Source organism: Poecilia formosa, unplaced genomic scaffold, assembly GCF_000485575.1.
Source record: "Poecilia formosa unplaced genomic scaffold, Poecilia_formosa-5.1.2 Scaffold7, whole genome shotgun sequence".
Lineage (NCBI taxonomy): Eukaryota > Metazoa > Chordata > Actinopteri > Cyprinodontiformes > Poeciliidae > Poecilia > Poecilia formosa.
The window spans coordinates 3,088,956-3,115,592 of NW_006799946.1; the positions used below are offsets into that span (position 1 = coordinate 3,088,956).

At 39.4% G+C, this 26,637-nt stretch overlaps 1 protein-coding gene across 11 annotated transcripts in view; it reads right to left on the reverse strand.

Moving 5' to 3' along the window:
* The window catches only part of tanc2b (tetratricopeptide repeat, ankyrin repeat and coiled-coil containing 2b), a 163,286-nt gene that overhangs the window by 103,973 nt on the left and 32,676 nt on the right, over positions 1–26,637 (reverse strand). For 8 of the 11 annotated variants that reach the window (XM_016681541.1, XM_007571585.2, XM_016681555.1 and 5 more), the window contains exon 3: positions 11,946–12,048. In XM_016681541.1, the coding sequence (XP_016537027.1) occupies positions 11,946–12,012 (67 nt within the window). In that variant the 5' untranslated portion in view covers positions 12,013–12,048. Of the gene's footprint in view, positions 1–1,221; positions 1,290–1,441; positions 1,684–1,711; positions 1,729–11,945; positions 12,049–18,068; positions 18,175–26,637 lie in introns of those variants that run through there. The other 3 variants (XM_016681506.1, XM_016681532.1, XM_016681533.1) reach the window with 3 other exon arrangements.

Genomic DNA, 26,637 nt, shown 5'->3' on the forward strand with positions numbered 1-26,637 from the left:
CCTTTTACTGCAGCCATTAAGAGTTTAAAAGCCACAATTTGGATTTAACTTCAGCATAATGTTCTGCAGGGAGGACAGTTTCCATGTAGTTCTTTTTCAATTGGCCTTAGTGACCAGCTTTGTTTACGTCAATGTTTATATTTCAATACATATTTTGTTCCATCTTTTGTTAATTATTATTATTTTGACACATTTTTGATGTACAGGACAACCACAGGCTTGAGAGGATTGTAAAACCCATCTAGAGTCAAGATTGAGTAGAGCTGCAGGCCGATTACCTCCATGACACATTAAAAATGCGTTTAGTTTTTTGTTTTTTTTGTGGTATTTTATAATATTCACCAAATATTAGAAAAAGCAAATTATGAATTTTCATTAGCTGTAGGCCATGCCACAAAAAACACTCTTCACACTTATCTACATTTTGAATTGAATTCCTGAAATGCAATAACTTTTCAATTACTTTTGGTTTTACTTCTCGAAAGGGAGAGTTAGAGGACATATTAGATATTTAGGAATGTTCATCTCTTTAAATACAAGATGTGATTGCTGAGTGAAGGCTAACAAAAAAGGATTTTGGATAAAAATAAGTATTACTGAAATAATTGTGACAATTCAGGAAAATAGTGCGCATTTAGGGGGATTAAATTAGGGCACGACGTATTTGTCAAAATTAGAAGAGCTTTTTAAAGAGATTTCCTGAAAGTCTGTCAACAAATGAAGATACAAAAGTATCGCAAGCGGATTTTAATATCCAATTTAAGTGAGAAAGAGCCGAATGGATGACCATCTAATATAAAGTAGAATCATTTGACAAAGAAAAGGGATAGAACAAGAAACAAAGCAGGTATTTATGAAGAGATGAAGAATGACAAGTATCACCTTAAAAACATGACTTCTAATACTCATCAATAACTTGTTTTGGATTTATTCTTCCGATTGCTTTTCACCATAAATCTCTTCCACCATTAGTGTTTTATATCAGTGACACACACTGTCACACACACACACACACACACACACGCATCTCATGCTTAAGGTGTGGCACGATGCTGCTAAGACACAAATTGCTGTGAAAGCCCGGGTCAAGGTGACTCCAAGCGCAGGAGCCAGTGCAGAACAAACAAATCATCAAGTGGGGATTTAACCAGCAGCTGCTGACACCAGTCAGAAACCAAACAACACCCAGACACTCTTCAATCCCACAGCTGAACCCCTCACCTTTCAAAGTACGAGCTGAGACACCTACACAGAGGCTTTTCCCATCAACTGCTGCTCAGACTTGCAGGCTAAAGCAAACAAAAATACACAGAAACAAATAACAGGGTGAATAGTGCCTATTTTCTTCTGGAGACTGCCCCTACCACTCCCTCTATTCAGAACTGAATTCAAAACATCAATGCGGTCCATCCGCCCTCCTGCCCCGATTCATCCGGCTCACCTTAGTCAGTCGAGCGCATGTCTGGCCAGTCAATAAAAATCCCGCAGCATGGTGGAGGAGGTCCGGAACAAAAGGAAGAGGCTGTAGGGACACGGAGAGGCGCAGGAAACAACGAAGGGGGAGAAAGGCAGAGAGAGGGACAAAAGATAGAGGGATGGAATAAAAAGGAAAAGAGGGAGAGGTAAAGAACGATCCAGACAGGCTGAGAGCTCTCCACAATGTGAGCAGCGAGGGAGGGCGAGCACCAGGTGTCAGCACGCATACACTCACCGAGCCGAGCCGAGCGCGCACACACATGTACTCGCATACCCACAAAGCCGAGCAGACAGGCAACTCTCTCTCACTCTCATTCGCTTCCCACCTCCTCCTCCTCCTGTTTCTCCTCCTCCTCCTCCTCTTCTTCTTCTTCTTCTCACTCTCTGGCAGCAATAACTCTCCTCATCCTCCCTCTCACTCTGTAGTCAGAGTGGAATTCCTTAACCATTTCAAAACCAAAGATCCCGAAATCCAAAATGTTTCGCCATGTTGTTCAATGACACTTCTTGTGATTGAACAATATTTGATAAAAGACGAAAAACAAATCATCTAAATTTGGTGAAAAGTAACCCCTCCCCTCTCTGTGTTAAATCACAAATCAACAATGATTAACTGGATTTCCCAACCAAAATTACTAAGAGTGACTATTTACACCTCACGTGGACTCTGTTGGCAATTTCCAAGGCAAAAACCACTGCCTACTAAGAGTCACGTATTTGCCAAAAAACTTATTCATGAGGCAAGAGGAAAAAATAATAATTTGAAGGGATTGGGGGGTGTTTTCTGTTAGATCTGTCTTAAAACTTAAAGCTAGACTAGAACATAATTTCCATCATTATACAGTCAGACAAAATGCAACAGTATTTGGAATGAACAATTTTCGGATCTTAAACTTGCCCTCCAAGCTTTACAACCCTCAAATATGGAGGAATTAAAGCAATTCTTTAAAGAAAATTATTGTGACACAAGAGAATAATTCATACATTTTGCAAAAATTGGTGCTACCAAACTGCTGCCACCAAAAGTGATAAACTAGTTATTGGGTTTAGGGGAAATTGCATTTTCACATCGGGCTAGATATTAAGCATATCTTTGTCTGACATCAATATTTATTTAAGTTGATATGTGTTACAAAAAAAAAAAGCAAAAGCAGAAGAAACATGTAACAGGAGCAAACACATTTCCACAGCACAGCAGTCTCTTCCTTTTTGCCACTTGGGGCCAGGGCAGGAGAAACAAATTGTAAATGCAAACATGATCTGGCAAACGTGATGCCAAACAGATTCTTGTTTATGCATCTAGTTTTGCATGAAATCCAGAGGGAAATTTTCCACTCCAGCTGCTAAATTTGCAACGACTTCAAGCAGCTTTCTGTTTGCTAACATTTGTCTGCTGTTCGCGTGATGTGAATTTATAGGCGGTTTACAGATTTTTTTTTCCACTTCAGACCGCATCCTTTAATTCAAGTTTTCAGTTCAGCTGAAATTTGCAGCATCCAACATGGAGAATCTAATTACATTTTGGAAAAAGTACCTGTGGTCAGATGAGACAAAGATCAAAATGTAATTTTTTTTCCCACAGTGACATGATGAAGGTTCACAAGTCAACCTAATGGGTTTCAAATACCATAGCGTCTTTCAAGTATGGAGGTGGAAGCATCATGCTGTGGAGCTCTTATGCTCCCGGTGATAGTTGTGCACAAAGTTAATGGAAAAATGAAGGAGGGGGAAATACGTTAAATTCTTCCATTCTTCCACTTACTTTAATCGGGCAAAGTTGGGAGTTCCAAGAACACAATGATCCAAAATACACATCAAAACCGGGTTTGGAATGGATAAAGCTTCAATTTAAATAAACTCTGCCAAATATGCAAATAAGTGTGGTTAAAGTTTTGCATTTTCAAGGCTATAAAACTCATGAGGTTTTGCCTAAACTTAAAGGGGGGGGAAAAAAAAAGTCAGGATTGATTTTTATTTTTCAAAGATATTTTTTTTCTTCTCATGAACAAATATAATTATCAGCCTAGTTGCTTGAAAAAAATCATTTTCATATTTCATATATTGTTTTTCTCAATAAAATCTGGGATCTTAATCATCTCCCTTCTCAAGTACATCGTCATCTTTTTTACAACCATTAAATACAAATAAAACAGCCATAAAAGGAAACAACACAACATGTAGGTCAGGGTAGTAAGACCTGCTAAATATAAGTCACACTTCACCCTCTTATCTTCATTAAGCCTTCATCTTTAGATGAAGATAAACCCGGAACCCCTAAAACACACAATTAAATCCTGAAGGTTTTCTCCTTAAAGCCTATGTGAATGTCTGAAGGGAAATTGAGGACAAGAGCCATAGAAGGAGAGCAAGAAAATAAATGGACCAAGAGGTGAGGGAAGGGAAAGATGCACGAGTTGCCACTATTGACGTTGTGATCAGAGACGGAGGAGAGGTTATACCAACGCTTCTTTACCCACGCGTCATGCTGCCCACTCCGTACCGCTGATGCTGAAATGCACGGCTCCCATGACAAAAGAGCAGCATGCGAGAGAGAGACTCCTACAGATTCCAGAGCAGCTCTCTATTTAAATGTCACTGTGCTCCAACACAGCAAGTGAAATCACTCAGAGAGATTGCGAGAGCAGCCGTCATACTGCTGTCAGTGGGATACTCAAGACCCTGCTGAGGGTAGTCGCAGAGTTGAGAGGGGAAAATCCCACAAATAACTGCAAAGGATTTATATGAAAGTCAAACATTTCTTTATATTTAGCTTACGGGGAGACGGGCTTTGTTTCCCTAAGTCTAAGTGAATCATTCTCCAGGCTTTGTTGAGTTCTTTGGACAATAGGCAGTTTCTTGGTCACAACACCCAAAGGTTCAGCCACAAAATGGCTTCTAAACCTACCATAATCAGGAAAAATATGAGTTTGTACAGGAGTAGGCTCAAGTTAGAGTCATCACATAGAGTTCAGTCCTCACATTCTTTCTGGATCGTGAAGAGATTGGTTTAAGCGAAGGATATTAGCTGCCTAGGTATAAAAACAAGAGATGGACTCATCAAGAGTTTGCTGGCTGATCTAATTTTTAAAACATAAACGTCAGCCAAATGAAAAAGTGTGTTGATTCACTGCTCAATATAGGCACTTTATACTTTTAGCATGGGACGGAGGCCAACAGCCTGGGCTGAAGTGTTAAGGAAGCCTCAGTTGCTTTACGCAGCCTTCAGTGTGTCTGCATTGTTGGGTCTTTTTTTTATTTTTTTTATCTAATACTTCAAAGATCTTCTCATGTTTAGGTCAAGCCAGTTTACAGGCCAATCAACTTCAAATAAAATGCTAACTTTACCTTCACTTATAAAAAGAAGACTTTTACCACTGACAGCAAACCATTGCTTTTTCTCCTTAGTCCAGATAAGACATTTATGATGCTGTCTCTGCTGTAAGAAGTGGGTTGACATGAGAAATGTGGCAGTTGTAAAAGAAAAAAAAAAAAACAAAGACATCCATGGTCAATGCCTTGAAGCTTAACTCCAAGAAGAAATAATTGTGTAACGCCTTAAAAATACAGTACATAAGGGATACCATAAAAGATCACAACTATGTCTAGCTCCTTTGATATACAGAAGCTAGAGGACATTTAAATCTTTTGCACAACATGGGACGGAACCAGAAGTACTCCGTGACGAAGGCAGACTTGTGGCTCAACAAATGCAAAAAAAACCCCGACAAGGACGTGCTTCACTGCGATTATACTGTCGATTGTGATACAAATGGAGCAACAAGCAGCCGAGTACCATCAGCCGCAGTGAGTGTGGCTTATTACAGCAGATCATACACTCGACCGCATTGTTCTGTTTTATTCTGCAGTTGGTTTTGAGAGAATAGTGTCTTTGGACTGAAACAGCGTGTTGATATAACCAGGTGCCTCATACTTCCAAACTAAGAACACTGAGAGTCGGTTCTTTAACACACTAGCGAGTCTGGCAGATTCAGCCTCTCAGGCTTCACCTGTTGTAATTGGATGCAACACAACTGCCAGAAAAATTTGTCTGCTCACTTTCGCATGCAGCAGCTGTGCTTACACTAGTGGCCGTCTTCGTCCAATCGCTGTGTCGGCGGTTTGCAGAATCCAGGCAGGAGATGAAACACTGCTGGAGACGGGAGCAAATGTTTTGGCACCCCTGGCAGGATGTACAAAAAAGCCTTGAAATTGTATTTCACACTGAAAAAACACCTACTTGTAATTTGAGTGTATTTATTCAGTGTATTGCAAAATGTACCAATGGAAGCTATATGCTTTAAATAACATTTTAGAAGTTTCTACCTTAGCTTTCAGGCTTCCTTGAGGCTGTTGACATTTCAAAATTGAGTATTTTTTTGTGTCAGAAATGTTGGAAGCTCAAAATGATGAGCTTCCATCATTTTGGTGAAAATCTCACTCTTTCTGTTTGCCACAGCCTGAATCAACCAGACTACAAACTAAGGTTGAGTCTTCTTTACTTGGTAAAATCTTCCACACAGAAGAGTGTTGTCACTGCAGTCTTGTAGCATTTAAAAACCTTCAAAACGTATTTCTTGCTAAAAAAAAAAAAGAAAAAAAAGAAGAAGAAAGATAAAAGATCCACATGATAGAAATTAGATTTTCTCATGACATGAAGTAAGAATGGGTCTTTGGGAAGGCGGGAGAGTTTCCAAGCTGTCACATTCCTGACCTTGAAGGACTTAAAAAAGGTCCTTTAGTAAAAGCGTATGGATGGCTGAGACAAGGGTGGTATGTGCATCATGCAGCTCCGTTGAAGCATAATGATGGGCCCATAAGTGCCTCCCACACTCCACAAGACATCAGAAAGCCGTTTCTGACACTTCGGTCACGTCGTCCATCTCAGCCCCCACACCCTTCTCGACTCTCCGTCGACAGTCTGAGTGGTCTTTGACCTTCAGTGTGCTTTCGCTTTGGCACCGCTTTCGTTACCACAGTTACCCAGACGAGGACACAGGTGCCAGCTGATGAGGTTAGCTGTTTTTAGCGTCCAAGCCGTCCACCTGATGGACTGGTAAATTATGTCTGACCCCACGAAGGAAGTGACTCCTCCTCATCCGTTTCAGTTTCGCAGGAAGGTCGCTAAGGTTGGTAAAGAAGAGCATTATCATGCTTCTGCAGGCTTCAGAAAGAATAATGAACCTTCTGCAAAGAGAGAGAAAACACGCAAAACTATCATCTAACGAGGATAAAAATCAGCTTATTGAGAAATAGGCAAACAGTTTTGTCTTTGACTTGAGAAGTTACTCAATGCGACCAACTCTCTTTTGGACCAGTGTATATTAACATAGCACCATTACTCTCATAGGACAGTTGTGTTGGCTCACAGTTGCCCAGGCAACACAGCATAAAGGCACCTCAGGATGTCAACAGCTGAAGGGTGAAAGTTAAATGACATTGCAGAAGAAGCTGAAGAAGGTCATAGACATTAGTCTGTTGTTCTTAGTAACCAAAATGTCAAAGCTCCCCCTTCAACAGCTATGAACCACACTGGCAGAATCTTTGTGTGAAGAGCACTGCAAATAGGTTATTGAGCCACAGCATGATATAGAAAATGAGGTTTAGAAAATGTTCTCTACTGTGCAAGTGTTTTAAATCGGCAATTTCTGATTGCAGCATTTTCAAAAGCTACGCCCTACCACCAACTATTTCTCTTTAAAATCTACAACATAAGAATATCTAAGAATATATATATATATTTTTTTTTACAGCCTGCTTTGAACTAAATAGTCAAAAATGACTAAGTAGCAGATGTAACATCTTACAGTGTGTCAGAGAGCATTAATAATGTTTCACAGGTCAGTATTTTTAGAAAACAAAAGCAAAATTATGATCTGTCCAACCAGCCAGTGACTGGTCGTGCCTCATCAAGCTAAAAATGGGATGATTTCGGCACAATATGATTTCTTCACAAAAAAATGCTCTAGTGCTCAAAGTCATAGTGTTAACAGCATTGCTCTCATAAAGCTCATGACAAAACAAATTATTTTTGCTCACAGAAAAAACAGGTCCAAGTGATTTGACAGTTCAACCAATAATATCCCCATTTGTTTCCACCACATTCCCCTCTTAGCCCTCCTACTTTTTTCATACATATATACAAATAATTTCTTATTCATGAAGCTAACCACAGCGTGTTATTTAATTTCTCATCAGTTAAGTATTTAGATGAATGAGAGAGATCATGATCAAAAACTTAATTTAACTGAATTGTATATATTTTTTGAAGATGCTGCACCACATTTTGACCAACGGGCTTTTTTTAATGCTTTTTTATTTTTCAAATTTGTGGTGAATGGGACCAAAACATGTCCCACATTCAGTAAGCCACCCCCCTCTGCAGGAGGACGGTGATGCCGCCTGTTAACAGGATCTGGTTCCATTCACTTTTCCTTCGGTTCATTAATACAGGAAGGAAGGGAACATTCTGCGGAGCAGTCGGTGCCAATCTGTCGCTCCGTGGAGATCAGCCAGAATCGGCTCCTGTTCAGCCGCTGCCCCTCCTCCGGGAGTTTCTTACATCTGATAATATTCCACAGGGGCAAACCATTTTATCTCAGTGCATATAATCCAGTCTCTAATGTTTAACGGTTTATATTGTATAGCTTGTTTTGAATGTGAGCAAGCAATATATATGTAAATGTACATCTGCATATAAATGTTTTGCAAATTCAACTCTGAAGCACATCAACTGCTCTGCAGACGTTTACAAATGTCTTTAAGCGAACGCAGAAATAGAATAAATAATTAATATGAAAATGAGCCGATCTGGGGATAATTGTTGATCTATAGATCAGAGTTTGCAGAGGGATTGCACATAAATTAAAACACCAAATTCCAAGACGTCATTAAATACGTTTGGTCACAGAAACTGTGAGTGGAGTTGCAAAAACGTCCCGATGACACATGCTAATTTATTGTGTTGATAATAAAAAAAAGAGTGAAATGAAAACCAGAGCAGTTTTGTGGGATTTTAAGAAAGCCATAAATGAGCAGAAAAGTGGTGACAAGAGTCTTGAATGATGCCATGCAGAAAATCAATTAATAAGGACTGACTGTGCAGAACAGAAGTACTTTAAGCCAGCAACCATGACAACAGCAACAAGACAAAGCCTGGTACCGTTATGAGAACTCGCAGTCGGTGCAGCCGGGCTTTACGTGTTGTTCAGAAATGCACAGTAACCACATTTAGGCTGCATTAGGCCCCCTGCTTGCTGTGTCACGTCTTGCTTGTGCTTTGAATCTCAAAGCATGTTTGCTAATCTGATGATCTCTAATTAGATTTTTCAACTACTGTGGAGAATGAGCCATCAATTAAGACTCCTGTAATTAGAGGGGGCCAATTTGATTCCTGTCAAACAGCTGCTGCCTTCAGACTTTTAGAGTTACTGGAACCGGCAGGAAACTGGAACTGTTCATAAACAAATCGATACTCGGACACTAATTGATACTAACAAAAAAAACAAAAAAACAAAAAAAAGCCAGTTTCTGTGGAGTTTAATAACTTGAGAGTTCTGATACAAGCAGAGCTGCGGTAGCCTTCTCCATATTATTTTGTTTTTAAGTTGTCTTGTATTACGTAGCGAAAACAATACAAGACAATTTCTCATGTTGCCCAAGCCTACGTTAAAGCTATTAACATAGTTCTGAAACAGGCTGTCAAATGGCCTAATACAGTTGTTGAAGTTTGTTAAAGTCACATTTCATGTTTGTTAGTGTAAATAAAGAATTGCTAGTGAAATAGCTCTGCCAAGCAAATATTAGCACATTAACTTAGATTCCTAAAACACAGCATGTTTCATTCTGTATCGTTTAGAAACTATTATTTTTCCTTTACCCTAGACAAGCAAGATAAGTGCAAGTTCATGTATGTTTTGTTTTTTCTTTCCAACCACAGTTCTTCATCCCGTCCCTCTAAAAGCCCATTAGTCATGCAAAATCTTCCTGTCCAGACACACCAACCTTTCAACCCCATTCCTCGTTTTGTAATCAGCCGATGCCATAACTGTAATTGCAGTGTCAGGCTGTTGACTTTGTTTCAAGTCCAGTGCCACTTCTCCACCCCTTTGACGGGAGGATGAAAATGATGGAGGTGGAAAAATCACTCGGAGCCTCGGTAAAACACAACAGCTCTATACGTGCATCGGATACGACAACACGGAGACAAAAGGGAACAATTTCAAGTTGTACAATTTGAATTATTGCTTTTTTTGCTTTCAAAATATAAATCACAGAAACTCCCATCTGTTGGCATCTGAAAATGGTCTTTCATAAAACGACAGTTATATAAATCCTAACCTCGTCTCAATCAAACAGGGATTATCTCTGTAGTTTTAAATCTGCCACTCACCATCATAGCAACTAGTGGCTAAGACATTTTTTCCCCGCTCTGTTCAGATTAGCGGGTGGATTCTCAAACCCAAAGTCCAAAGAAGCCCTCAAACTGCTTCAAATACAGTGCAGACAATCATTTTATCTCGCAATCTCTCTTTTGAACTGATTTTCAGCAGTCTGTGCACGCTGTACGGCAGCTCTGTTTGAGAGAAAACTCCATTCGTTGAGCCGAGTGCTTTGTCCCATAGTAGCAGCAGCAGCAGCAGCGCTCCCTGCCTGTCAGGCACAGATAAGTCAGCCTTGTTCTGCCCCTGAAAGAATTAGACCAATGAACGTCTAGTTTTGATTTTGCTTCTAAATGCAGCTTCATTAAGAGCTTTCTAAGCAAGTGTTCACAGTTTTAAAGGCAGAGAGGCGCATGATGCAGATGTTGCAGAGCAGGAGACAGATTGCAAGAACAGATCCTGTCTGCTGGGATGAGTGAGTTCCCTGCAGGACGACTGCAACAGAGAAGCAAAACACCAGAGGATACTCCCGTCACGCAGCACCACTCTGCACACGCGAAAGGCAAGAGACGGCACAGTATTTGGTAACGTCAAGTTTTCTTCGAGCTCGAAGCCCAGCAGACAGGGACGTCACAACACTCAAGTAGTTCCACCTGTTCTGGGTTGTTGCAGTCTGGGAAATCCTCTGCTTCGGTGAGTTTCAAGACATTTGGTTGCATTTATTCAAGAGTTTGAAAGAAAATACTTTTTTTTTTATGTGTGATAATAAAGTTAAATAGACGACATAAGATGCATTTTGTGATAATTTGCTTGTCAAATTGGCACACATTACTAAAGCAGGGATGAAGATCATCACCTTTGGAGGGACGACACCTAAAGAGATCGAAGCAAAACCCTAATTAGGGGAAGAAAAATGCTTTGAAACTTTTACAGGACAGTTGTAAAATGAACAAAACTAAACTGAAGTAGTAACAAATTAGTCCACGTGGAAGTGAGAAAGCTGAGTTCTTATTTATTTTAATCCCAAATTATAATTATAATGATAAAAGTAATACAAACAGGGATAGATGGACCGACAGTATTAAATCTAACTGAGGCAATGCAGGTTTTTGGTGAAAAAAATAATAGTTAGCACAGATTTTCTACACCATTCTGTGTTTTTAAAGATAAGATATGTTTGATTAGCATTTAGCTGTGTTTTACATCATCTAAATCAGGTCTAATCATTCCCCATACAGCTACATTAATCTAGTGATCAAGTACAACTAAAGTACAGTACAGATTTCTCAAAAACAATGAAAAAACACCATAGTTTAGCGTCAATAAAACGCTCAACAGCAAATGTTGAAGTGTTATAAAGTGTCATAAGCTGGTATGTCCCGCCTTTCAATCGCTCACCTTCTACTGAAAACTGTAGACAATGTTTTCTTCTGACTTCAAAATAAGAGTACATAAATTCTCTTTGAGCGATTACACCTGAAGACCTCTGACATGGGCCATTTAACAATTTTAATCAATGCAATAAATCAAAAAATGTGAAGTTTTAAACAACAAGATGGAAAACCACTAACTGAAAGCCTGAAAAACGGGGGCCGGCTTGGAAATTCCCTGTTGTGCTTTTAAAATGACTATTCACAGAGCTGCTCCACTTGGCGTAGCATTCTTTAAATACCATAAAGAAGCCGGATTTAAGTTCTGACAACAGGACTGAACGCCTTGAAAGAGAAAAGATGAAAATAATAGTGTTGTTACCATCCCGTTTCACCCGTTCCTCCTCCTGCACAGGCGCAGTCTGACGGTTTCCACATTCACATAGAGCGATGGGGGTTTCCCAGTGTTATCTAACCTTCTAAACACAGGGTCATGTCCTCCAAGCTTTGGAGATTTTTTTTTTTTTATTTATGTAGAACTTTTGAAAACCTAGTAGAAATAAATTCTAAAAGGGAATTCATTCAAATACGCTCGCTCGCATTTGTGGATTTTCGGTTTACTTCTGCTTCCAAAAATAAACCGAGAAGCCTCGTCGACACCTCCCGCAGCTGACGGGCAGATGCGTCATTGTTTGTGACGGGAGTCATAAGACACACTCACCGCTGCTGCGACTCTTGCGGTTGGCCTTCCCCCCCGTCAGTAGCATCTTCAAGCTGTTCCTAAACATGACTGCGGCAGCGGAGATCCGACTACAGAAAGAAACCTGGTGGGAGAGAGCAAAGAAAATACATGTTAATCTTTTTGAAGGAGCCTTTTAGCACGGTCGGATGTCCGCACGGAAATCCGACTGTCAACAGTAGAAATAATCAGTTAAAAGCTTTATCGGCGAGATCGAGAGAGTGCTGCAAAGCTAAATTCTCCAGATAGGAGAGAAGAGGGGAAGCTTCAAAAGGAGTTAATGTATCAGGAAAACTGAAGCGGGGAAAATCCCTTTCACGAACGCTTGATCTTATCTCCGTCATCAAAGTGTGAGATCAAGTGCCTCCTTGTAATTAGAGAAGAATAGAAGGAAGTACAAGTGGGTTTACAACACATCGTGGAGAAAGATCCCCCCAGCCTTCACTTTTATTTGGTAAACAGAGTGCGGTCAGTGGCAGCGCAAGGTGAAGGATGACGATTACGAAAAGTCAAACTAATTCGGTAGCATGTATGGAGATGGAAGGGAAAAGGCAAAAACACGAGTACAGACACAGAAACACAGCTAAGCACTGAAAACAGAATAAGTAAAAAGCAGTTTGAATTGTTGGTATGAATAAAAAAAACACTATTATTTATTGTTCCAAGTTTATAGAATCTACTGTTAAGTGTTTGAGAAAAGAAAGCGTAATAATAAGCCATTTAATATGTTGCACTAGCATACAACAGTAAAGTTAACATCCTGACAATATTTTCTTTTTCACAACTGAGTCGGTGATTTCCTCCGGCCCTTACCCTCCTCCACAGCGCCTCACATATCTTTGATGCGAACCCTTTGTTGAGTAAAGCGCATGGCAGCAGATGTTCTCCGTTAAGTGGCGGTTACTCTGTAAAGCCCCCACAGTTAAGGTCCAGCTGTGGACCCAAACGATAGATAAATATATAAATTTAAAAAAAAGAAGAGAGTAAAGGCATGAAAAGGCTCTTGAAAAGCCCTCCTTCTCCTTCATATCCCACTTTTCTCCACAGTTGCGATATTCCACTGACTGTAAAAGGGTCTTTAAAACACCCACGATCTTCATATTACCTCCACTGTGAGTGAAGCTGGAGGAACGGATGATATCACCGTTACGGAAGCACTATCGGCCACAAGACTCACATCAGTGCATTTCAGGTTTTCTGCCACGTGTTTCTGGATTTCTTGGAAACAGCGGTGAACTGTAGGACTTTTATTACGTAAAGCAAAGCTTATGAGAGTCCATCTCATCTACGTCGGTCAGGTTCCCTTATCTGTGAGAAGAAAACTTAATGCAGACACACGACTGACCCTCTCTTCCAGCTGGAGGTTGGTTGAAAAGCAGCATCAAATTCATCCCACAGGTTTAAGGTGACAGAACACTTTTTTTTTGTTTTATCGAAACTAGTCAATTCCCAGGCCTCTGGTAGAGGACCCGAGCTCAGAGAAGCGGTGGATGAGAAGGGGATTTTTTTTGTATTTTTATATATATATATATATATATATATATATATATATATATATATATATATATATAGCTAATGTGCCTTTCTGTTATAGACATGAAGAGAGTAAAGAGGCAACAGGTCAGATCTGAAAATATATTCCAAAGCAGTGTAAGAATCAACGTAGCAACACTCAAGCTCAATATGAAACATGAGTAGCAAACAACCCCATTATGACCGGTTTGGATAGCCTGCAGGGCATAGGCTAAGCTGTGATAATACAAACCTGAAATCTTAAAAAGCTATGACTCAGTCAGTAAATACCCACTGTAACTCTGTCAGCTCCTCCTCGCAGTAAAAGGGCTACAGAGAGAAAAAAAAAAAAAAAAAAAAAAAAAAAAAAAAACGTAACAAAAATGACTCCAGTAAATGTGTTTCCATATGTTTAACCATGAGCAGAACAGGAGCGACAGTTCGCCGTTAACAAGCTGCCAGAGCAGAAAATGAGAAGAGATGTTGCTGTCTGTTTCCAGGAAGAGAGAATCAATGTTTAAAATCTAAACAGGACAGGACAGAGCGTGCAAAAGAGAGAGAGAGAGAGAGAAGCTCACACACAGCGTTTCATCTGAGGGTATAAGCGTTCACCTCTCCCATTCCCACTCTCTCTGACCCTCTGTGCCGGCCTTTATGAAGGGAAGCCAAGAAGCAGCATGCTCTCACAGATTCAGATATGTGCGCAAGCGGATGCAGCCCATCTCAGGATCCTCCACAGCCTGCTCCTAATGCTCATTCTGAGTGTTAAAACCCCACTTAAAGGCACATTCCCAGGCTTGCATGAACGGCTTTCAGCAGCTAAATGTGACTAAAAACAGCACATTTGTTTGTTCTAATGAAAAATTTATCGAGCAGCTTGAGATGCTTGTAAGCTTTGCTGGGAAAATAAAGCCCTGTAAACATGCTCCAAAACAGAATGCTTTGCAAAAGTATTCACTCTCTCTGAATTTTTCACACATCATAGCCATGAAATCAGTGGTTCTTGTGTGATATAACAAATATAAAACAGAAAAAAAGAGAAACAATTACTATGAAGGGTTCTCATGATTGGAAATTTAAATTTTTGCCCATTGTACCTTGCAGAGTAGCTCACATTCAGTCATATTAAATGGAGAGTGCCTGTGAACTTTAGTTCGTTTGTTTTTTCTGTAGAGCATCCCCACAGGAGGTTTCAGTTCAGTTCAGGTCTCATAGGACCAGAGCTCTTTCCTCCACTTTTGCTGTGTCTCCTACACAGTTGGGGGCAAAATGCAAACTCACAGCATTCTGCAAGGATTTTCATCCTGCAATTTTATTTAATTTTTTTACATAATGACCAGGTTTGTGGAGAGTTACCAATAGTTGTCCCGCCAACAGATTCTGCAACCTGTGCTGCAGATCCTCTGGAGATACTATGACAGTAATGCGGTCTTCTTGGTTGCTTATCAATACTCTTCTTGCCCAGTCAGTTAGCGTAGGTGGACGGGATTGTCCCAGCAAGTTTGCAGTTGTTATTTCTGCATGCGTTTCTTCAAGATCGGATCACAGTAACAAATTATCCACGTTTAAAAACATCACTGGACCGTCCGGGGGTTGTACAAAGGGATGCCGACTAACTTCTGATCTACCACACTGCTCCCTATCCAGCTCCACTGGCTTCCTGTACACTGATCTTAGTCCCTACTTATACGGACTTAATGGTCAAGCGCCTCCAGAGGTCTCAAACCGTTTGCATCTACATGTCCCTGAGGTAAAATGACCAGGCTCTGCTGGCTGTACCACATTCAAAGTGAAAGAGTCTTTTTAGCAGCAGTAGAGGGGCTCTGAAACCCTCTACCCTTTAGTTTGATATCTCCGGACTCTGACGACCTTTCAAAAAGCAACTAAAAACTAATCTTCTTAAAATTGCTTTCCATTAGCTATTGGATGCAGCAATATATAATGTGTATTGTAATGACAAATGTCTTGAAAGCCACTATAGACAAACAAACAGCAAATGCGATAGATTTTCGCATTTGCCTTCTTTTCCATTTATAGATGCTTTTTCCATAACTTAACACCAATAAAATCTTGTTCTTATCTTTATCCCTGACCTTTTTACCTTGGTCTTCCTGATGCTGTTTGTTAACCAATGTTCTCTAACAAACCTCTTTGCCCTACATATAATATTTCAAACATCTTTTGGAGAATCGGAGGCTTCAAAACATGCTTGACAAAAAGCCCCACCATGGTATAACACTAAGAAATCTGAGTTAACACAATACCATCACCTTAAATGTCATATACTGCATCTTTGTAACGCACAAGTTTAAAATTTAATCGGCCTCTAAATTTTTTTTAACACAAAAGAAATCTGGCCAGCAGAAGGTGTATGCACTCCCTCTTCTGAGTCGGAGCCTGGCCTAAGATCTGCTGTGAACCTCCATTAATTACAAAGCTTATTTTCAATCAATGAAGTAGCCTTTAATGGGGCCAGAGATGGCAAAGGCCAGTGTCACAGGGCATCAAATTGGATTTATCTCATCTTACCCTTCTGCCTTCGAATTAAAACCCATCCGAAAGGAAACCACACAGACTCAATGATACGATTAGAGTTGTGGGGGGGGGGACACACACATTTCCCAGAGGAAGGCACTTACTGTGATTAACATTAAAACAAAAGCCACAACAGACAACAAAGGACTTTAAAGAGATTAAAATGAATTCTGTCTCAGGCATAAATTGGGCACATGTGTACAAATCAAGAAATCTGTAAAATACAGAGAAATGACTGTGCTCTTCCTGAAGATGGAAGAAAAATGTGTTTAAAAATATCTAATTAGGTGTCTCCTCCCGCCCCCCCACATCAAAAACAATGAGCAGCTCAAGATAAATGAAGCATCGACAAACTGGAAGACTAATGCCGCGGGCCCAGAGGGATGCACGTTTCTTCAGGCAATTACAGCACAATCTGTCAGTCTGACAAGGAAACATAAATGTCAAACCTTAATCAAATAAGAACAATGGCAGAGAGGAGTGGATTTCTGACTATTTATCTAATAACGGCAGTCTCGTTGAGACAGAGTAGCCCGGAATCCAATCATTTCTTCAGTTCGAGGGGGAGGACTAAACATGGACCTGATTATTAAAGGAGAACCTTCCTGCCACATCGCATCGGGTAAAGTCGGGAAACAACCATGTGCATTTAAAAAGAAGAAGAAGAGGAGAAAAAAAACAAACTAAATTCTAACTTCACTTATCTTCCCGGCGGTAGACACTCCCCACCATCAGACAGGGATAAATCATAGTCTCCACTTTGAAGATGGCCATGGGAACAGAGCTCCATAAATCACACTGATATCAATAACGGGAAGTGTCAGGGCCTGGCTCTCACCGTCGAAGTTGCACGAGGCAATGCAGAAATCACTCAGGGTTGCTGCTAACAAAGTTTCACTCCTGCCCCGCAATGGATTATTTATTAATATGGATTTATGTCCTTTCATTCTGTGCCGCTGCTGAGGGGAAGGTGATGATATCTGTATCACAATGAAGGAAACGTGGCTGTGATCAGTCACAGGTGAGACAGTTTTCAAACCTCCTGCAGGGAAAAATTAAACTGTTAAAAACTCTTCATCTTTCTAGGCTACTTTCAGGATTTGCCGCAACCTGCTGATGGCTTCCCCCCCCCCCAACACTTTCTGATTTATTTATTTATTTATTTATTTATTTTTTCCATGGTTCATCTGTTGACAAAGAAGCCACAGCTCTCTACGCTCAGTTCATTTTTAGTTTCTTAGAAAATGATAACATAGTAATGGAATGATAATATTACAGAAGACCAATAAAAAATATATCCTTAAAATAGAAACGTTGCTTTATTACCACTGTATAGCACACGCAGTCATGGAAGACTGCTGAACTGACGTTGACCCATCAGGATGTCATTGACACCATTCTCAATGTGTGTAAGGCACAAGAGGTCATTGATATAGAAGCTGGCTGTTCACATAGAATTCTATCTAATGATAAATAAAAAGTTGCGTGGAAGGAAAAAAGGTGACACAAAATCTTATTTTGAGATGAAAGCAAAGCTTGTATTTCCTTTGGATACCAAGCGAGGTAGAGGAAGAGTGAAAAGGAACAGAATAATGTTTGAGGGGAAGTGAGACATTTCTACTGTCAGTGATGGTTTTGGGGAGTCATGTCATCTGAAGCCATTCTGAAAACCCTTTATGCTTCCGTCTGGTGGCAAAATTTACAAAGATGCTAATCAGACTCTACAAGTCTTTAAAGAGCCTTGAATCATACGAGTTACAACACTGAATTTCTCTTTGTGATCAATAACATATTCCTGAATCTTACTGGAATTTTCCATTAAGAGTTGGCACCTGCCCACACTTCAACAAGTGTCAACACCTGCTTTAATAACCACAATGTCGCTTTCCTTGATCAGCCGGCAAACTGGATCGATCTAAACGCAGCACAGAACCTGTACCATATTGTGAAAAGAAATTAATTGCTCACGTCGAAGAAAAATATGCCATTTTAGTGTCCCGATATCTGGTTACGCCTTCAGTTTTTGTAGCCAAATAAGAAAAAGAATGACCGACCAACCTGAAACGGCCAGAAAACAGCTGTCAGTGGACATCCTGAGCGTGAAGAGATTTCTTTAGTAGGTTAGTTCAGATATGTGGACTCTCTTGCATTCCTGGCTGCACTGCTTCACTGACCTTTTCAGGTAACTCCTCCTAAACAGGACCAACAAGTTATGGGTCAGGGCCGATCCCTTTATAGTCCATACCAGCTAAAGCCAAGTCGAGTTGTACTAATAATACACTAACATGACCCACAGAGTGAACTGTCAGTTGTTTTCGCATGTAGCGTGTCCTTGTGGGTCATAAAGAAATCTTCCCATCAGTTTGATTAGAACGACTCTGCCCAGTTTGAACCCACGAAGGCCTCTTCTGCCCCAAATCCAGTCAAAGGAAACAAACAAAATGGCATTTTGACCTTTAATAGAATAAGAAAGAGCTACTTTAAGGGCGAATGTAATTTGTGACCTTTTATTCATTACATTTAAAAAAACAAAAAACAAAAAAAAAACAAAAACAAAGGATGTCTGGGTAAGTCTAAATAACGGAATGAAATATTGGTAGGTGTGTAGAAGAGCGAAGAAAATTCCTTCACCAGACTGAACGCAGAAATAAATCACAGAACGTATTCTCTCCCAGAGCCACCTAACCACAGTGCTCCCCCCCCGCCCTTACCCTCCACACCTCAAGTTTTGCAGCATGTTCTTTTTGTAATTTGTTTAAAAGGAGACAGCGTGGTTCATAAGTGATTTATGAAAAAGCGTTTTCCCCTGCAGACAACAAAATGACAACAGAGCTCTGATTTTAGGCTACGGGTGCGTTATTTTCAGCCTCCCATGAACAGCAACACAAACGCAGCATTGTGTGTGCAAGCTGCATGGAGCAAACAAAGAGTTGCAGAGACTTTTTAAGAAGCAGCTATGAGGGAGAAGAAAATTGCTGCTAAGAATTTTCCAAGCAGGGATGTCAAGAAACCGATACCAGGCAGTGTAAAAGTATTCACCCACTTAAGAGTTTTTGTTTTCAATTTTTACTTTTTATTTGTCACACTTCAAAGTTTTACATCAACAAACAAATTTGAGTATTAGACAAAGACAATATGAAGACAGACAGAAAGCTGTTTTTTTTTTTTTTTTTTTTCAAATGTCGTTTTAATTCATTGTAGGGGAAAAGTTGTTTAAGCTTACCAGGCCCTGTGAGGAGCATTAATTTTCCTAAACCTATTAAAGTCACACCACATTTAAGTGTAGACTTTAAGTAGGCCACTCAAAACTTTATTTTTTTTATTGAGACATTCTGATGGGGATTATATGTTTATAATATAATATATATTTATACTGATTTTGACAGTTTTTCCCTTGATAAAATTTCAAATTTGAAACATGCTGTTGCATTGTACCATATACTAAAATTTGACAGATTGCTTGATTAATATAAGTGTGATTTAAAAAAAAAAAAAAAAAAAAGCAATAGCAGAATAAATGTAAAATACTTTTTCTCCACGCTGTATTATTAAAATGCATAGTAACAACACTGGGTTAATAAGAAGCAATTCTCAAAGCTTTATCGATAAACAGAGCTGCATAATGCCCTGGAAAAGGTCAAACACTGACTTAAATGCAGCGTCCCACTGGAGATGACTGAATAAGATGGTTCAATCAATCTTCCCCACTGCTGCTGCTGCTTCTCCTCCACTTTATCTCCTCCTGTGTGCTGCCTCTTCACTCAAAGAGCTACACCTGCTGGTCATTTAGAAGAGCTGCTGCCACACATAAATGAATGAATAGGCCAGAACTGCAAAATAAGAACTTGCCTATTACACGTGATTGACTTTGAAACCCAACCCCGACGTGTCGATCATGGAGACAATTTTGTTTTGCATAAATATGTACACCTCCAGCCTCTCAATCCCTTTAAAGTGAATACAGCAGGGCTCCAGCAGCGAAATCAGTTTGATGACAGGCAGCTTAAAGGGGCAAATAGAGTCAGGACATGAGAAGGCTGAAAACGGCAGGTAATCAACTTTGGCAGAAGTGCACATTTGCATGAAGACTGACGGATTTGCAATCAGCCGGAGTCTCTAGACCGGGTTAACGCTGAAATTTAATTCTCGGAGGTTTCACAGCCTCTTTTCTCACTTCATTTCCCCCATTCAGCTGATAATTGTGGCTTATATTTACATTGCACTGAGATCTTCTTTTGACATTTGATTGATCAGGTAAATAACCGAGTCACACTCCACGAGACGAAAGCAAGTAAACTCCGATATCTGTCGACTTCCATGCGGTACAAGTAGCAAGGCGGCCGTGTAAAGCTTAGGAGAAATGTCCAACCCATGCAAGGAGTTTTGGAGTTTGCATCCTGAATGTACTGTAATCATCCAGAATACGGTGCAGTTTATTCTGACGTTGAGGTTTGACATTTCCCAGAAAGATTTTAATTTTGTGAATTCTATGAGGGGAGACAGCAGTAGCGATGGTAGACTTTGGCAGACACGAAAAAGTAATGTCGGTTTATTTGTGTGAAAACTTTAGATGAATTCAGAATTGGGTGAATCGGAAATACAAGGTTTGCTGGTCATGGGTGCCTGTAACACTGCAAAGCTTGAAACACACTAATATACAAGCAACTAATTCAAAAAGTCGTTGCAATTGAAGGAAAATATTAGTCCAAAATGTAAATATGTCTGTAAAGTTTTTCTCTTTAGTGCAGTAAAATAAGAAATGACTATTAATCATAACATACTTTTTAAAGTGTATTATTCATGTTGTATAATTTAGATCTGTTTATAATATTTTTTTTGCATATTTTGTCAATTGAAAAAAAAAAAAACATCCCCACATCCTGATGCTGCCACCACTGTTTCATCATATGGATGGTGTGCTGCTCGTTTGCTTTTTCAGCGTTTTGTTTTTCCAGATCCTGCCGAAGTACTCTAAACTGGTTTTTATACGTGTGTGCTTATTTTTTTTATGATATGCTACATTTGGTTGCATACCAACACTACGGCATTGGCATGTACGCATGCCAACGCCACACGGAGACAAAGCAATCTGACTTATCCGTAGAACCCAAATTGGGTAATCCAGCAACTCAGAAGTGCAGCACAACAAACTCACCCGAGTTCCTGATGATTCCTCTTTTAGCAACATCACCATTGTACTGGCTTTCTGAAAACACTCAGAGCTACATGTCACTCTGGCCCCTCATCGTCGGGCTTCTGTCTTGTAGCTGCTTAATATCTCTAAGCAAGCAGAGCCAGATAAGAGCGTTGAACTTCTTTTGCCCGGGGCTATTGTGTATGAACTGCTGCAGAGTGGTTGATAGGCTTAGTATGGTTGCAAAAGAGGAGGAAAGCCGCAAGGGGACCGAGCAAATTGCTTCATGAATGGACGGAGTTATAGCCGTCTTCATCAGAGACAAAATGTCAGTGCAGAAAACACTGTTGCTGTACTGGATGATGCTTTAATTAAAAATCTAAACAGATATTTGAAGCTCTCCATTGGGTAGAATTTAATCCACTGAAGAAGTATTTAGCAAAATGCTTGTGCACCATGTTCCGTCCAGGGCTGCCTTCGTTTCAAATGATGTTCGTCCAATAACTCCAAGACCACTAAGAGTTTTAAATACCAGTAATAGCACCTTTTAATATATTTTTTTAAACATCTGTGACTTCAGGAGTTTAGCAACCAATTTCTGTAGATTCTTCTTCGTCTTCCTCACATGTTGGCTTGTGAAACTTATGTTGAAATTAAAAGTGACGCTTACTTTTTAAAGTGATCTGAAGGATTCATTTCTAGAATTTTTTTTTTCTGTTTTGCACCTAAAACCCTCATCACAAAACGCGACAATTACATGCCAACTGCGTGTTTTCCTAATATTGTTCAGCCCATTTCGTGTGAGTCGTGAACGCAAAAGACCATCAAAGAGCCGATGAAGACAGAATGTCAAGTTTTCATGTCAGGGTACGGTTTCAAAGCGCACGACGAGAATAGAACAGATCAATGAGGAGCCTCCATCAAACACGCAGGAGGAGGGAGATGGAAAGAGACTGTAGGTATGCCGAATAGGTGCTCAAGATGGCATTCCGAGCTGGAAATTGAGTTTCTGCCAACGACTACACTCACCCACTTACATCAGTCACAAAGCGGGTTCAATCGTCGAAAGCGATTGTCGACACCAGCCTCTGTTTTGCTCACAATCTGGGGAAATAAGACGGCACGCTACGCACCAACCTGCTTTCAACGAAGCAGACGCACGTCGACCGAGATGGTGGATGAATCTGTTTCCTGATGAATTATGCATTGTTCCACTTCTGTGTGCACCGCCAACACGTTCGGATTCAGTCTAGAACTTCTTTGTCCACCGTGAATTAGCAGCCACCCTTATAATCTCCTTTCATCTCGTCCACAGACAGCTCGTACAGCAGAAGCCTGCCTTTAGCATGCAAATGAGTCAAGAGCGAAAGAAAACCAATGACACATTCCAGAAATTAATGGCACTACTATTAATTCAGCCTTATTCTTTATGCAATCAGAGTTTAATGTGGCAATACAAAAAGAAAAAAAATTGCAGAGCTCTGCAAATTAAATGGAGTGACATGTAAATCATAGTAACTCATTTTAATTAAATGTAAATATAATTAGGAAAAAACACCCTAAAAAGCCTTGCAGCTAATTGGGTTTGTGGCGACTGGTCAATAAGAGAAAAATTAACTAAAGCTGCTATGATTTTTTATAAGGTCAAATCTTTCTGAAAAAAAAAAAATATTTATTTATTCACGTCAACCAGTCATCACTTCAGCTTAGCCAGCATACTTAAATCTTAACGCACCGTGGAAGAAAAAAAAAAAGGATTTGAATCAATGTTTGTTGCTTTCCAGTTTATGTTGTGGGTATTGGGTGTTAAAATTAAATCAGAAGCCATGTTAAAACCATAGCCAGCTGTTTAAAAAGGAAATTATAAGTAAGATACATCTCATCATTAAGGTTGCAAAACTGCAAGATTTGTGTGTAAAAAATTATATGAATTATATGAGCAAAGAAAATACGTTTTATTAATGAATGTGATTAAAACAGTTATAAAAATGTTATTTCCTGTCATTTTAACTTCATAAATGCTCCTAGGATGGAGTTATATGTGTAATTAAAGTTTAAGTTAAACATTTGACCATTATTAGCAGTGGCATTGGGTTGTATGCATGCAAAATCTATGCTCCAGAGAATGCACATGGAAAACGCTATCTTAGTAATGCTACTTGCGCTAACTGTGTTAATCACAAATATAAGAAACTCCAGCCCATCATGGCCTCTTTCATTACAGGCCACTGTAAAAAATATCCTTCACAGTTATATCAAATACAGCCCATGCTGTGAGTTCTCACCAGCATGAATCTCATGCTGTATAAAAACATTTTTATTTTTGTAATCCACAGCCCTGTACACACAAACAAAATAGTAAACAAATTACTGTGTCTAGAAAGGGCAACGACACCCTGAGGATTTCTGTTTTGCAGCTCAGAACCCAGATCAGAGCGCAGCGTGGGAAGCGACGTGTAGGATGCAGAGAAAACATCCTAAATTACCTGCTCTCCAAGTTCAGCCCACAAGTGCACAGCTGTCAAACTCGACTTGACGTGTGATTGAAGGCGCAGACGGGACCGAGAGAAACGGAGACCCAATTAGCAACGATAGCTAAGCGACTGACCTCTGATGGCAGTTTGATGACAACCAATAAATGTCTGCTGGATCTCAGCAATCAACCCACTGTGCGTCAATAATTGGACTTAGGTGGTGGAAAATAACACGGTTCCAGTTTATTTCTATACCGTTACCACGCTGTAGACATTGCCTCAAAGAAACTTGGAAATAAAATAAAGAAATCCACATTAAAAGGACCTGCGCTGTTTGTTTGTTTCTTTGTTTGTTTGTTTTTTACTTTTGCAGAAACGCATTTGAGCCGTTTCTCTTCACAAGACACTGAGTTGAGTCAGCAATGGTTCACTTAAGTCCTTCAGAGTTCTTTGTTAACATATAGACGTCTTCTTTCTAAACAAACTGCCTGAAGTAGTGCAGAGTGGTGGCCCCCGTCTAAAGCGTACAAATACTGAGATCATGTCAAGGCATAATCAACACTATTAAATAAATTTATAAAAATAAGTTAAAAATAAAATGAAATTTCTCTACTACTACACATTAACTACACCAAAATTATAAAATACAAATTAAAATGTGACTTAAAATATGTGATCCAGAGATGAGCCAACCACCTCTACATTCCTGCTGCAGAAATTCATACCTCTCTGTGCCAATATAGTTTTTATATATAAAAAAAATAAATATATAGTTTCCCAACTGCACAGTCTTTATGTTTTTTTTTTTCTTTTTGGCATATTTTACTAATAAAGCAGCTAGTTTTATTGGCTTCCATTACAACGATTTTGATCTTTGTGATACTTTGTAATCTCTCTGCAAAAGTATTTGCTAAAGGATGCAAATGAGAAAATTGTAAAGGGGTAGACTATGCTAAATCAACTTTTGTGGAGCTTTACATCACGTTTTAATGTCCCTCATCAAATACATACGTGATGTGTTGTTTTTGATTTCTTCGTGCATGTCTGAGAAATCCTTTAATCTCTCATGGCAGTCATTCACAAAGCGCCGCCTATATTTTCCAAAACTCCACCTTGGAGTTTCAGTCCCCAGATGATTTCCCCCCTTCTTTCAGTTTAACTTTTTATACCGAACAAGACTAAATGCAAGTAAATGAATCAAAAGTGGAAAAAACAAACAAACAAATAAATAAATAGAAAGTGGGAGATTAAGGTTGTGCTATTTCATTGCAGCCTTGTCATTTTTTTCTAGCAGAATACAGTTTACTTAAGGTGCTAACGCTACTGTATTTAACATCCGTCCACTGTCACCATATATTTTTGGAGTATGAGGGATTGCTCCGTATCACCGATGATTTAATCTGCTTGACTTCCTTGGACACATAACCTTTCACCAGTTGGCTCTGTAACTTGAATTTGACTGTGTTGCATTAAAACTAGGACCATAGAAAAGTATGTCATTAAATTTATGTTGAAAATATGACTGAATTAGATCATTTAGATTTAGATTCGTTATTAAAATAGGAATACGACTTGAATCTGTTTTCGTCTACAATCTCGAGATTACATTTGAATTGCCACAGTACAACAACAACAACAACAACAACAAAAACTAAACTAAACTGAACACAATCAATATTTCAAATCACATGAGACAAACACGATGTTAACACAGTAAAGTATTTACAACTGGACAGTCAAAATTAACGAGACAATGCAGCCATAAGGAAAGGCACTAAAACAAAACCAATGTTGCAAACTGACACTCTGAACCTTGTGTAGGCATGTTGCCAAGAACAGCATTGTGGACCCCTACCAGGCATGTCTGCACATAATAATTGGTAATGGCAGCCACATGCATGTCCGCCGTCTACGTGGGTGGCATGTTTGTCAACGTCTCAGACACCTAAATAGAAAGGCAGCTTTGGTCACCACTGCCAATTATGATTCTGACAAACACTAACAAATCCGTCAAACTTCTCTTCTTCAGGCTAGCAGCCCCGCCTTTCAACAAGATTAATCTACACGGCGAGACCTCGCTCAAAGGGGGAACCACGCGGATTTACAGGCTAGTTACGAGACGATTTGCGCAGCTACAAAGCGTAAAAACTGACAGGCTTTCTGTTGTTGCTTTTTTAGACTTTAGTTTCTGGGGGAAGGGCAGCAGCTGTTAGTTGGGTCCAGCTGTCGATGGCGGCAGGCAGAAACAGGAGGGGAGGAGATGATTTTTGAACAAACCTGTGCAAACACAGTCCCAAAGGAGTTCTCCCAATAAACTCAGATAACTTTTTATGCTTCCCTTTGCCCTTTAGATATGATTTATAGTGGCGATTGTGGAAAAAGATTAAATCTGCCAAATGGTACAGTGGGCATAAACCACACAGGAGCTGGCTGAGTTTAATATGACAAGAAAAGGTTTGCAGGGTTTGTAAATAGCTGTGCTGATAATTAATATATATATATTTCTTTTTTTTTCTCAGAGACTTTCAACAACCCCCTTTTTATTTATTTATTTATTTATTTATTTATTTATTTATTTATTTATTTTTTGTGGTTTGGTTGCACTGTGTCTAAACAAAAATCAGTAAATTATGGTCATGTCAGGAAATGATAGATTTCGATCAATAGAAAACATCCTCAAAGCATGAAAAAAAAAAGAGGACAAAAGCTGGTCTGGTGAATTCACAAAGTTATTTTATGTTAAATATGTTAGGATTTATTGCACGTAGATTAATACATTTCAAGCATTTTATTTTGTTATGATCATAGCTAGCTAATCTAATGAACATTCCAAATTTCCTTCCTCATAATATTGGAATATTACAAATTAATACAGAGACCTATTTCCAAGCATATGTATAGGAAGTTAAATGAAAGGAAAATATGAAAAAGAAAAACATGCATTAGTAACCTGAATAACAAGAACCTTGAAAATGTTATGAAATAAAGCAAACAGATCAGTAGAATATATAATCTGTGC